This window comes from Sminthopsis crassicaudata, chromosome 6 (assembly GCF_048593235.1).
Source record: "Sminthopsis crassicaudata isolate SCR6 chromosome 6, ASM4859323v1, whole genome shotgun sequence".
Classification (NCBI taxonomy): domain Eukaryota; kingdom Metazoa; phylum Chordata; class Mammalia; order Dasyuromorphia; family Dasyuridae; genus Sminthopsis; species Sminthopsis crassicaudata.
In genome coordinates this window covers 251,171,144-251,184,098 of record NC_133622.1, presented here as the reverse complement: position 1 = coordinate 251,184,098, position 12,955 = coordinate 251,171,144, and the positions used below count along the sequence as shown (strand labels likewise).

The 12,955-nt window shown below is 60.0% G+C and overlaps 2 protein-coding genes across 2 annotated transcripts; one reads left to right on the top strand and one right to left on the bottom strand.

Moving 5' to 3' along the window:
- Positions 1 to 2,569: 2,569 nt before the first annotated feature.
- Positions 2,570 to 8,683, top strand: FOSL1 (FOS like 1, AP-1 transcription factor subunit). The gene is made up of 4 exons (XM_074274854.1): positions 2,570 to 2,724; positions 4,140 to 4,337; positions 5,859 to 5,966; positions 7,643 to 8,683. Exons 1-4 carry the CDS (start codon positions 2,635 to 2,637, stop codon positions 8,054 to 8,056), a joined length of 810 nt encoding a protein of 269 aa, XP_074130955.1. The 5' UTR covers positions 2,570 to 2,634; the 3' UTR covers positions 8,057 to 8,683.
- A 930-nt stretch (positions 8,684 to 9,613) lies between these two features.
- Positions 9,614 to 10,787, bottom strand: CCDC85B (coiled-coil domain containing 85B). The gene has a single exon (XM_074274856.1). The coding sequence runs from the start codon at positions 10,523 to 10,525 to the stop codon at positions 9,785 to 9,787; it is 741 nt and encodes a 246-aa protein (XP_074130957.1). The 5' UTR covers positions 10,526 to 10,787; the 3' UTR covers positions 9,614 to 9,784.
- Positions 10,788 to 12,955: the final 2,168 nt, after the last annotated feature.

Below are 12,955 nucleotides of genomic sequence, written 5' to 3'. Positions count from 1 at the left end.
TGTTCCAATTTCCCCCTCCCCTAGATGGCAAGTAGTACAATATATGTTAAAAATGGTAGATATCTAGGTTAAATCCAATGTATGCATCCATATTTGTACAGTTATCTTGCCGCACAAGGAAAATCAAATCAAAAAGGAAAAAAAAAAAAAAAGGAGAAGTAAAACAAAATGCCAGCAAACAACAATAAAAAGAGTGAGAAGACTATGTTGTGATCTGCTTCTGGGAGGGTTTTAAGACTTAGGTCTCAGTTTCCTCCTCTGTAAAAAGGGGAGGCTAAATGAGCTGATTTGTAAGTCTCCTTTCATCTTTAAACCTATAACCCAATTCAAAAAAGTAGTGATGGTTCCCTAGTGAGGAAAAGGGGATCCTAATGTCTTTAGAAGCTTTCAGATCTGGTTTTTTACGTTTTTTATTTTTAGACCATGTGCACAGATGTTTTTCAGCATTCACCCTTGCAAAATCTTGGGTTCCAAATGTTTTTCTCCCTCCCTTCCTTCCCCCCCACCATAGACAGTAAGCAATTCAATATATGTTAAGCATGTGCAATTCTCCTGTACATATTTCCACAATTATCGTGCTGCAGAAGGAAAAAATGAGAAGGAAAACAAAATGCAAGCAAACAAACAACAAAAAAGTCTCGTGATCCCTGCTCCTTCTCTGGCTGCAAATGGCTTGCTCTGTCACAAGACCATTGGAACAGGCCTGAATCACCTCACTTCTGAAAAGATTCCATCAGAATCAATCACTGTATAATCAGGTTTGTTTCTTGTTCTATGTAGGCAGAAAGATGGACCAGAGGATCTCACTGCTGCCTTCTCCTTTACCTTTGAGAATTGGGAATTAATGAAGGTTCCTTCCTTCCTTCCTTCCTTCCTTCCTTCCTAAGTAGTTGGGGAGTTAAGTAACTTGCCCAGGGTCACCCAGCCAGATAATGTTAAGTGTCCCAGGCCTGATTTGAACTCAGGTCCTCCTGACTTCAGGGCTTATGTTCTATCCACTGTGCCACCTAGCTGCCCCAATTTTCTAATTTTTTTCCAAGCATGGACAAGCAGCTCACTAGCTCCCACTTGGTTCAGGACCAAATTCAACTCCCTATGATGCTCTAAAGTTTTTTAAAGCTCTTCCTCACGTGGTCCCTCCTACCTGCCCTATCTCCTTCCACTAGAACCGCGGGACTGCAGCCTCCTGCTCTTTTCATGAGGAGACCCTACATCTGGCTCCAGGCGTTCTCTGTGGCATCCCCCATGCCTGACAAGTTGTACCTCGGCTCTGACTGCTGCCCTCCAGGGCTTCTAAATCCCAATTCAGATCTTACCTTTAAAGGACACTTTTCTTAATCCCGACCTTCCCCTTTTTGAATTACTTCCCATTTGGCTTGTATTTAGGTCGCTCTGGGGGTGTATTCCTCCGCCTCTTCACCCTTAAATTGTGCCAGGCCTGTCTTTTGCCTCTTTTGTACCCCAGCACTTAGCGCAGAGCCTGGCATGTACGAGGGGCTTAACAAAAGGGGCTTCAATGAATCCATGGCCAGTTTTCCCACCACCCCCTGCGGGGGGGGGGGAATAAAACAAAACCCTTTCACAGAGCTGGAAACTGAGTGAATGGAGACCCAACTAATGTCGGAGGCATGGGAGCCAGGGCTCCCCTTCTGCATTTTATGAGCTGTTCCCCAGAGTACTTGCTTCGTGTCCCCATAGCCTAAGTCTGCCTAAGAACCCCCCATGCCTGCCCATCCTTGTCCCTGGGCCTCCCAGAAGCCTTCTCTTCCTTCGGGGCTCAGACCAGGTGAGTCCCCCTCCTTTTCCCCACTGGTGCTTCCCTCCGGTGACCCTCCCCCTCCCCCACAGAGACTGTGAGCTCCGCGAGGGCAGGAATCCCTGTCCTTTTGGGTGCCGGGCTCTGCTGACCTCCCCAGCCCAAGCACTGAAACGGCCACCTTAGAAGAGCCTCGCTAGCATCCCCACGCCACCGCCCCTCCCCCTTCAGTCCGTACTTACTCATCCGGGTGCCGGGAAGTACGCGGCAGAACGTAAGCTTCCCGAGGGCAAGGGTGGCTTCATTTGTGTCTCCGTGAGCCGGGCCTGGCGCAGGGTGCAGGCTTAATGAAGGTCCGTGGCCGGGTCCCCAGCAGCGCGAGGACCCCGCATCCCTCCGCAGCGCTCAGGGCCTGGGAGTCAGGGGGCGGAGCCCAGGTGCCCTAGAACCTGCGGCGAGGTCTGGCGTCGGGGGAATCCTTCACAGAGCCCAGGCGTGGCGTAGGAAGTTGCCCCATATATGGGCATCTACGTCATCAAGCCTTCGACCATACCAATCTGTTGGACCCCGGGGGGGACGTACAGACTGGAAGCTCCGAGAAACACGGGTCTGGTTTTTTTTTCTAAATAAGAAAGGATAGATTTATATAAGAGAGGAGAGGAAATCTAAAAAGATGGGATTCAGAACAGGTTTGTATTTTTGGAAGTTAAAGTCAGGAAGATGGCTAGCCATTCTCCCCCTAGAAAAAAATGGTTCGTTCCATAAAAATGTTCATTCATAAAAAAGCCAAGTAGGCGACCGAGCAACAAGTGAGTCAGATCCGAGTAGGGACGCGGGGAGTCCGGGAAGCCTGGGACCCACTCAGTACTCGCCGAGACATGTTCCGAGATTTCGGGGAAGCTGGGCCCAGCTCCGGGGGCGGTCCGTACGGCGCCCCTCAGCAGCCGTCTACCACGGCGGGCCAGCAGGTGAGGAGGTGGCGGGAGGCCGGGAGGCCGGCAGGGCGGCTGGGAGTCTTTACCGCCCAGCTGCGAGACCCGGCCGGGGATGGAGAGGCGGACACGGAGAGTCCAGGGCCTGGCCTCGGCCCTCCCGGGTTCGTGCTCCCTCAGCCTCAGGGGAGCGTCGGTGTTCGCTGGGAATGGGATCCCTGCAGACCGCCGGTCCGGAGCGCCCGCGCGGGCAGCTGCCACCTCTAGGGACCCCGAGGCTCAGCGGGCCCTCGCCCCAAGTCTCCCGCCCGTACCCTGAGGCTCGAGGCTCCGCTCCCTATTCTGCTGCTCCTCCCTTCTCTCCCCACCCCCCAGCCCGCTATTCCCCTGTCCACAGCCGTCAGTTATCCGGGCCGAAGCGGGTCCTAGGCTGCGCGCCTGGCCCGGAGCGCGAGGTGCGCAGTGAGACTCTCGGACGCGGGTTCCTTCTCGGCTTCACGTCCCTCCCAAAGAATGAGGCAAAGAGGGAGAAAGCCATCCTCCGGGTTTCTCGGTTCCCCGACTGAGCCGGCGAGTGGGCGTAACTCCCGGGATCCCGGTCCGACCCCTCCCCCCCAACCTTTGAATATGGGGCTCGGGAGCCTGGGATGGTGCGTGAGCGAGCCGGTGCCCCGCTCCGGGGGCCCTGGGCACGTGCCCACTTCCTGCCGAACCAGGGCCAGGAGAGCACGTGTCCCGCGTGGGGAGCTAACCGGCCGAGGGCCCGAAGCGCCGAGTCACCGGCAGCTGAGTCACCGGGGGCGGGGGGGGGGGGGCCCTGCGGGAGGCGCCCCTCCCTTCCTGGCCCCCAGAGGCGCTCCTGTCCGCGATGCCGCCGCCGCCTTTGGGTGCCCAGGGAGGAGGAAGTCCAGAGTCCCTCGGGGGACGGAACCGGGGTCACCGAGGCCGGCCCAGCCGGGAGGGGGCCGAGCCCGAGCAGGCCTGGGCATGACCGCGCGGCTTTCCGGCGGGGTCCCGGCCCCTCCTGACCCACAGCCCGGAGCGCTTCCCATCCTCGCCCTCCCTTCCCTCCCCCTCCCCGCCCTCGCGCCCTCTCGCCTGCCTTATTCCATTCCCCAACCCCCAGGCTTCGGGGTCCGGGGCCTTTCTCGTGCCCCTCCTCCCTGCAGCCGGACCCTGCTCAGTGCTCTCAGTGCCTCAGATCCCTCCCCGGCCCTTTGGAGGCCCGGAGCGGTGGCAGTGCTGAGCGGAGGCTGGCCCTGGGGCTGCTCCCTGCCTGGAACCAGCTACAGCTCCCGAGAGCCGCCCTTCCTCACCTTGGCTTGGTGCTGGAATTATGCGGGACGCAGGAGCAGTCCTCCCCCCCTCCCCCCCTCCCGCTCCGTTCAGCAGTCCACTTTCCAGGGCTTTCCTGAGCTGTCTTCCCTGACCCCTCTTTTCTCTTCCCCTAGAAGTTCCACTTCGTGCCCACTCTGAACACAGTGAGCGGCAGCCAGGAGTTTCAGTGGATGACCCAGCCCCGATACCTGGGACCCGGTGCCCATTACCCCCGGGCTCTCCCCTACCAGCCCTATGGCCTCCAGGGCCGCCCAGGAGTCATCCGAGCTGTGGGGCCCCCGCCTGGGGTCCGGAGAAGGCACAGCGAACAGGTGAAAGCCAACCCCCCTATGGAGCCCCCTCTGGTGCCCAGGAGGTGTTTTCTGTCAGATGGCAGGAGCCTCCCCAAAGTCAGCCGCTTTATTCTCTGGGGATTCAGCCCCTTGACCTCCCAGCAACTCTGACCCTAACAAGCTGTGTCCCTCTGGCCCTCAACTTCTTCCTCCATAAAATGGGCCAATTCTTCCAACCCCGATTTCACTGGCTTGTGTTAAGGTCCTACGGAAATGTGGATTGGTGCCTCAGTTTCCTTCTCTGAAAAAGGAGGAGCTGGGCTCTGGGGAACCTTTCAGCCCTGAATCCTCCCATCTTTGCCTCATTTTCAAGGCTTCCTAAACCCAGAGCTGAAGTCTCAGCAACAGCCAGTCTGCTCTCTTCCTTTTCCAGTAAAGGAAACAGAGGCCGGGGGAATCCTTGGGCCCTCTCTAGAGCCAGCTGCTTTTCCTGGGGTTAGTGTGCTGTGCCATGGCCACCTGTTGCCCATTCGCACTCAGAGCTGGCTGCCTGTCAGTCACGCTGTCATTGTGGGAACAGGAGAAAGGGCTCCCAGGTCAGCTCTCTTTTATATGCCCTATGACCTGGAGTGAGGCACTAGCCTTCTGTGCCTCAGTTTCCCTCTTTTCTAAAGTGAGGATTTTGGATTACAGCAACGTCAACTTTTCCTCCGCCTCTGAATCCTAAGGCACAGGACAAACAAGGGCCCTGGCCTCTGCTGGCAAGGTGGGACCTGTACCAGCTCCCGTAAGGGGCTGGAGCTGTCCGGATGCCCAGTACCCGGCACAGTGACCAGCGTGTGGGCCGCCTGACCCCCCTGGCCAGAGAGTCCTTTATTTCTCCCCTTTGGGAGGCCACTTCTGTCCATGGATTTATGGGGCAGGAGGCAGGGTGGAATTTGAAGCAGAAAGCCCCATTTCTGACTTATTCCATGGGTGACTCATTGACTTCAGTCTCTTTCTGAGCTCCCGCCTGCTCATGTTCAAATGGGGGAAGAACTCGGGAGGTGGAAGGACCCTGGAGAGCATCCTGCTTCTAAGCTCGCTGACAGGCAGCTGGCTGCCTGGGAAGCCCCGCCCCCTCAGGACCAGCCATCAGTTGGCAAAGGCAGATTTTCCCAAGACCCCAAGCCACAGTGGGTTCCAAGGCTTAGTCCCCCATTCCCTTGGGGCCAACAGAGCCCATGAGCTCCCCCTTCAAGCGCTCCAGCTTTGACCAAAGTCTCTCATTCAGTGGCTCCATCCTGTCTTCAGCTGGCCCAGATTCAAAGTCCTCCGCTATCCCAGGCACCTCCCAGAATGCTCCCCTGTTGGTCAGTGTCCTCTGGCAACATTAATGTCCAGGCCTGAGCATGTGACTGGCCTCTGAGGTCCTTCCACAGCTCAAATTTGGTGATTCTGGGCTGCTTTCCCCAGCCCGTGAGGGATGGATGGGTTCCAGCTGTCCCTCCCCCACCCATGTGCACCCTGTCCCCCTCGGGATGGCTTTCCTCCTTACCCTTCTCCTCTAACCCCTTGCAGATTAGTCCCGAGGAGGAGGAGAGGAGGAGGGTCAGGAGGGAGAGAAACAAGTTGGCAGCTGCCAAATGCCGGAACAGGAGGAAGGAGCTGACCGACTTCCTGCAAGCAGTGAGTGAGAGGAGGGGCCAAGCAGGCCCGGGGTGGGGTGAGAGGGGATGAGGGGCCTTTTCTTTCTATTGGAGGCCATGGACTTGAGAGTCTGAGTGCGTGGATACAGCTCCAAGAACTGCCACCTGCCTGTGTCCGAATCCACCCCCACTGGCAAAATGGAAGTGATACTGGGAGGTTTGGATCGTGGTGCTAAAAAGTGTTTTGTAAACCTTTGGAACACTGAAGAAACTACAAACTATTGCTTTGTTCAGACTTGTGAGGGTTAGTGAAAATGATGGCTCCAGAACTTCAGTGGCTCCCTATTGCCCCCTAAGTAAAAGTCAGAGTCTTACCTGGCATTCAAGGCCTTCTACTTATCAACTCAACTTTTATATCCTATTTGGCTCTCCTTCTATTATCTAGGCAAACTAAACTACTTGCTCCCCCCTGCCCATGCCCATCTCACTTTTTAGCTTTGCTTAGGCTGGCACTCTGCCTTGAAATTTCCTCCATGCCTTTTGAATTTCCACCTTTCCTTTAAAATCCAAAGGAAGACAGTATAATAATAAAAACAGAAATAATGATACTTAACTTGGATTTGTATAATGCTTAAAGATTTTTAAAGCACCTTAAGAGATATGATTTGTGTTATGATCCCCATTTAACAATGAGGAAACCGAGGCAGTCCACGATTAAGTGACTTGCTTGGGGTCACACAAAATATCCAGACCTGGATTTGAACTCAAAGCCTACTCAAAGTGCACCCTCTCCCCCCTTCTCCCCCCCCTGCTGCTTCCCCTCCTAACATCGTGTGGCGCTAATACACAGTGGTCAGTGGCATCTGTCTTTGGGCCTTCTTCCCCTCCCGAGCTCTGTGGGGCCAGACTTTGTGCTCTCTGAGGTCCCTCCCTCCCAAAATGGAGTGTTCACTGACTGGGGTAAATGTAGGCAGGAAAGCTGGACAGCAAAGAAACCTCCATCCTCCTCATTAAGCAGCTGGGAGGCTTTAGACAGCCAAGGCTCTTGGAGCCTCAGTTTCTTCCTCTGTAAAATGCCAGGGCTGGCCTAAAAGATCCCCTGCTTCCACAGGGAGTCTGAGGGGGATTATCATCTGGGCCCATCCAGGGCCTGGAGGCTTTGGTGAGAATCAAGATCTCCAAGAGAAGGTTAAAGTGGGGGGTAGGGATGGGCACTGACTACTGCCTTGTTGCCCCCCTTTGTCACTGTTCCCTCTCCCCCTGCTGCTGCTTAGTGCCCCCTCCCTGCTGTTGTCCCCCTGTTGCTGCTCCCAGCTTTCCCTCAGCTGCTGTCCCAACCAGATGCTGCCCCCTCCACTACTTCCCCCAGCTGCTATCCTCCCTCTGCTACTACCTGCTGCCCCCTTTCACTGCTGCCCCCCCAGCTCCTATCCTCCTTCTACTATTGCCTGCTCTTCCCCTGAGCTACATCCCCCTCCAGCTGCTGTCCCACTGATGCCCTCTGCTGGTACCCCCCCACAGCTGCTATTTCTTCCTCCTTCTACTGCCCTGCTGCCCCTCTCCACTTGCTGCCCTATAGCCCCCCCAGCTGTTATCCTCCCTCTGCTACTGCCTGCTGCCCCCTCCACTGCTTCCCCCCAGCTGCTGCCCCCTCCCACATCGCCACTGCTCTGCCTCTGATGTTTCACACCTCCACCTTCTACCTCTTCCTCACAGGAGACTGATAAACTGGAAGGAGAAAAATCGGAGCTACAGAAAGAGATTGAGGACCTGCAGAAGCAGAAAGAGAGGCTGGAGCTGGTTCTGGAGGCCCACCGCCCCGTGTGCAAGATCCCCAATGAGTCTGAGGAGGAGGTGGAGGCAGCAGAGAGAGCCTCGAGCAGCGGGCCTGCTCCTCCCCGCCGCAACCGGCCCCAGATCTCCCTCTCCCCTGGTCCTGTGCTGGAGCCCGAGGCTCTGCACACCCCCACCCTCATGACCACCCCCTCCTTGACCCCCTTTACTCCCAGCCTGGTCTTCACCTACCCAGGGACCCCGGAACCCTGTGCCTCTGCTCACCGTCGCAGCAGCAGCAGCAGCGGGGACCCCGGCTCCGATCCCCTGGGCTCTCCCACACTCTTGGCCCTCTGAGAGGTCATCCCTCTCCCTCCCATTCCCTTCTTGTTTGGTCCCCGTCTCCAATCCGGACATCTTGTCTGGGCATCCCTTGTCTTAGCATGTCCTGAGCACCTTGGGGACCACGAAGCCCCCTCCCGGGGGCTCAGACAGAAATTGATGCTATTGAAGGCAAGGAACATTTAAATGCCTACTGTGTGCCAGAGCTCTCACGTATGCAGGAGCACTTGGGGCTGCTGCCCTCCCCTGACCCACAGCTGAGATTTTCAGGGCTGAGCTGTCCTCAGGGGCTTATTGCTAATCTTCCTACAAGGCCCTAACCCCCTTCTGAGCTCTCACTGCCTCCTCCCCCTGCGGCTCCAGGAGTCCCCTAGAACACTAATCTCTTCCCAGCAGCACAAGTGATGGAGCACAGGGCCCTCCCCTGCCCCCTTGCTCTGGTGCCCTTCGCCCTGGGCAGGGCCTACCTCTGGCAGAAGCCTCCTTGATGGGCTGGAGTGGCCCCGGGCCCTCAAAGCTCAGAGAGGCTCCCCCCAAACTCCTCCACGAAACCTGCTCCTTTTCCTGAGAGGCTGCTATTTATTTTCCTAAAGAGACTATTTTTGTACAAATGGCCAAATGGAATAAAAAGACTGAAGGCTGTTGGGGTGGCGTCTCCTTGAAACCTGGAGATCCGAGCGCGGAGAACCCACTGGCCCCGAAGGGAAGCGTCTGAGAACCCAGAACCCCAATGTCCTTACACCACGGAACGCAGGCTGGGACAGTGGGGAGGGATCTTGGAAGGCAGAACGTTAGACCAGGGAATGACCTTGGGACAAGAATACCCAATGTCGGGCTGGAAGGAATTGTCCCTGTTATCTAATCTACCCTCAGTTTACAGATGGGGAGACTGAGACCTAGGAAAGTGCATGGACTTAGTCTCAGATGAGTGGCCACTTTGTGGCTAGGCCGGAAGAAGACTCACTCACTTGCAAAGATGCCAGGAAGCTTGGGAAGTGGGTGGGGGCTGCCTTTCCCACCGGCTAGGCCAGGAAGGGGGACAGTGCCGGACACTTGCTATCTCCCTGGAATCAGAGCATCTTGCCCCTCGACCAGCTCGGAAGTCCCCGGGGGAGGGGGGTCACCTCGGGTTCCTCTTTATCTGGACCTTAAACCCCACCACCTGCTTCCTGCCCCATTGTCTTCGCCAGAAACATCCTGGTCTGGGCAGGAAGGAGCCTGGAGAGGGTGGGGGCTCCTCCTCGGGCCTTGGATCCCAGCCGACTGTGCTCATGGAATTCTCCAGACCCCTCTGAGCCCCAGGCCCAGGGTGCCCACAAAACATGCTCCCTTACAGATTCCTGGGGGCCGCTGCCCCCCCATCCCCTCTGGCTTGGAGGAGCTGGGACAGAGCAAGGTTTCCGGGCATCTATCTCCAAGCACCAGGCATTCTGGCTCCTGTGCCTTCCCCTGCATAAAGGGGCTTCGGAGGGGAGGGAAGTCACCCCAATCTCGGGAGGGGTCTGGTCCCCCAACCCCACCCCCACGTCGCCTCTGGGTCCCCAAACAGACGCAGGGTCCAGGCCAGTGGGCTGGGATCTCTCGCAGTTTTATTGCCCGAGGGCAAGGGCGCATCCGGGCTGGACAGAGCTGGGCTTGGCAGGGGCAGGGGCTGGCACCCCGGGGCCGCATCCCGGCGGGGGCGGGGGCTGGCACCCTGAGGTCACGACCCGGCTGGGCGGGGGCGGGGGCTGGGGGGCTCGCTCAGTCGTCTGGAGAGCAGGCCAGGTGCAGCTGGTCCGGGCTGCCCACGCTGCCCGTGCTCGAGCTGCCGTCTCCCACGTCCCGGGCCCCGCACGGGAGCAGCCCCAGCTCTGGCCCCGGACCGCCCGGGCAGTCAGGGCCGGCGCCTCCGGGGCCTCCGGGGGGCTCGGGCCCGGCCTCAGCCGCTCCTCCTCCTCCTCCTGCTCCAGCTCCTCCTCCTCCTCCTCCTCCTCCCGTGGCGGCGGCTGCGGCAGAGGCTGCTCCGGCCCCGGGGCCCGGCCGCGGGCCCCACTCCTCCTCGAGCGCCAGGCAGAGCTCCTTGAGCGCCAGGTTCTCGCGCAGCAGCTCGTCCTGGCGGCCTTCGAGCTGCGCCAGCTTCTGCCAGCAGCCGGCCAGCTCGTCGCGCACGGCCCGGGACGCGTGCGCCCCGAAGAGCTGCCACTCGCGGGCCACGCGGCGGCCCTTCTGGCGCTCGTGGTCCAGGAAGCAGCAGAGGTCGCGCAGCTCGCGGTTCTCGTCCTGCAGCCGCCGGTTGACCTGCTTGAGCTCGCGGATCTCGCCCAGGTGGCCCTGCAGCTGCCGGTTGACCTCCTGCATGAGGCGGCCGCGCTGCACCAGCGCCGCCAGCTTCTCCGCCTCCTCCTGCCGCAGCCTCCGCACCAGCTCCTCCTTGGCCAGCGCCGCCAGCTCCGCGTCGCTCAGCGGCCGCCCCGGGCCGCCCGCCGCCTCGCCGCCCTCCATGGCCCCCGGCCGGGCGCCCGCTGGCGCATCCCCCCCGGCCCGCTGCCCCCCGGGCCGGCCGAGCGGGGCAGGGGCGCAGAGGCCGCCCGGGCCCAGGCCGAGGCAGAAGCGGCCCCGAGGCCGAGGCCGAGCCCGAGCCGAGGCAGCGGCGGCGGCGGCGGCGGCGGCGGCAGCGGCGAGAATGGGGGCCCGGGGGCGAGCGGGCGGCCCGGGGCGGGGCCCCCCGACGTCACGGGGAAGCGGCCAATGGGGCCGGACCGCGGCGGAGCCCGGGGAGGGGGCCCCGCCCAGGGATGCTCCGGCCTGGCGCCGCTCCCGGAGGGAAGGGGAGGGGGAGGCGGCCCGAGAGAAGGGTCCTTGCGGCTCGGCGGCTCGCCCTGGACCCGGGCGGCCGAGGCCCCGTCTTCAAAGCGCTCCCATGCTAGCGTGTCACGGGACCCTGGCGTCCGCGCGCCCGCGGGGGCGGGGAAGGAGCTGTCCTCCCATCCGGACAATCCGGGGGCACAGAGTGTCCCGGCTCGCCGTGCTCCTAGGGCCGCGGCTTATCTTCCGCGGAACCCAGGCGTCCCGGGGCTTGCCCTTATCCTAAGGGCCGGGCCGAACTTCCACGTGACCCCTGGCCTCCGGAGTCTGAGCTCCCGTCCTCAAAGGGCCTCGGCTTATCTTCTGCAGAAGCCAGGCGTCTGGGTGCCTGCCCCGGGGGCTGCTCTCCCCTCTCCGCCCGAACCCGGGATCAAGTGCTTTCAAGGTCTTATCCTCAAAGGGCTCTTATCTTCCCTTCCCCTGAACCCCGAAGAGCCCGCGGGGGAGGGGAGGATTATCCTCCCATCTCTGATCCGGGCCGGGGCCCAGCTCCCAGGCCTCGGAGGCTCCCAGGCCTCGGAGGCTCCCAGCTTATCTGGCCCAGAGCCCCGCCGCCTCAGCTTGTCCCTGGGCGCTCTCCTCCCATCTCCGCTGCAGCATCCCAAGATCCTTCCTCAGATTTCAGGCTACTTTCCTTCCGAATCCTGGGGTCCCCGTGCTTGGGGGAGTGAGGAGAGGATCACACAAGCCGGAACCCAAGTGTCCCAACCCCCCCTCAGAGTTTGCATCTTCCCCAGAATCCGGAGGCCCGGTGCCTGCCGGGTGGGGGGCTGGGACGGGGGGGGGGGGCGTGGAATCTCATCCCAACTCCTCCTGAACCTATTCTCGTTGGGCATTTAGGCCGGCTTCCTTGGGTCGGAGTTCCAACCCCTCGGCGCCTGTCCCGGTGTGTCCTCAGTGCCTCAAACTGGCACCCCGTGTCCCTGGCCTTCGGACTCAGGGTGCTGTTCTCCTGTCCCCCGAGTTCCTCAAGCTCTCTCCTCTCTCAGTGCCCTCTAGAGCCAGAAGCCCCTGTGCTTTCCCTAAGACGCTGCGCTTTGAGGGCTGGGCTGTTCTATTTCTTTCTGAGCCCTACGCCAGGTATCTAAATTCCCACTTCGCCGTCACCTCCTCAACACTGGGACCCTTCCTGGACACGGCATCTTATCTCTAGCAAAGCCCGGAGTCCTAGTCCCTCAGCTCTCCCCTCCCCGCGTCAGCCTCCGTTCTGCTTCCTTAGGGATTGTCTGAATGGGCAGCCGAGTCCCCAAGCTCGGAGCTGGGAAGGCCGAGCCCGCTGTGGGACCGGGAAGCGGAGGACCCAGGAGAGCTGGGCCCCTCGGCGGCTGCCGAGCCCCGGCCCCCCACTGGCGCTGAGGAAGGAGCAATACAGGAGTGGGGGGCGGGGAGGAAGAAGTGATGAGACACTCGGAAGGAGAGGGGAAAAGGAACAGTGGCTCTGCGGAGGAGGATGAGGATGGGCAGAGGAGAGGTGGAGAGGGGAGGAAGATAGGACTTAGGGATGATGGGGTGGGGAGCAGAGGAGGCCCCAGTGGGGGAGGGTGGAGAGACAAGGGAGGAGAAGAGATTGGACGAGAGGGGATGTGGAGCTGAAGACTGGGGAAGAGGAGGTGGAGAGAGAAGGAAAAGAAGTGGGGAGGAGGAGCAGGGGGATGTGTGAGGAGAAAGCGGCCCGCTTGCTGCCTCGCAGCCTCTCGGGAGATTTTCACTCTCCCCCCCACCCTGCAGTGTGTTCTCTCCTCACTCCCATTCCTTCAAAGCCCCAGGCCCTTTAACGTGTCAGCCGGCCCATAGCCTCTCACCCCTTCCCCGGGCCTTCCCGCGCAGTGCCTCTGCTCTCCGCCCCCCCCCCCCCCCCGGCACCCTCCCCTCTCCCCCCCTCTTGTTTACGTCGGGTGTTACTTTCTGCCTCTAAGGGCACATGGTCTCTCCGAGGGAAAGCTCTGGGAGGGCAGAGGCTGTTCCCGCGTTTGACGTTGCCCCCGAAGTGCCGGCGTGTGGTAGATGCTCGAATCCATTTTTAAATAAATGTTTTTCATTGATTTCCTGACTTATTTCAATAAGGAC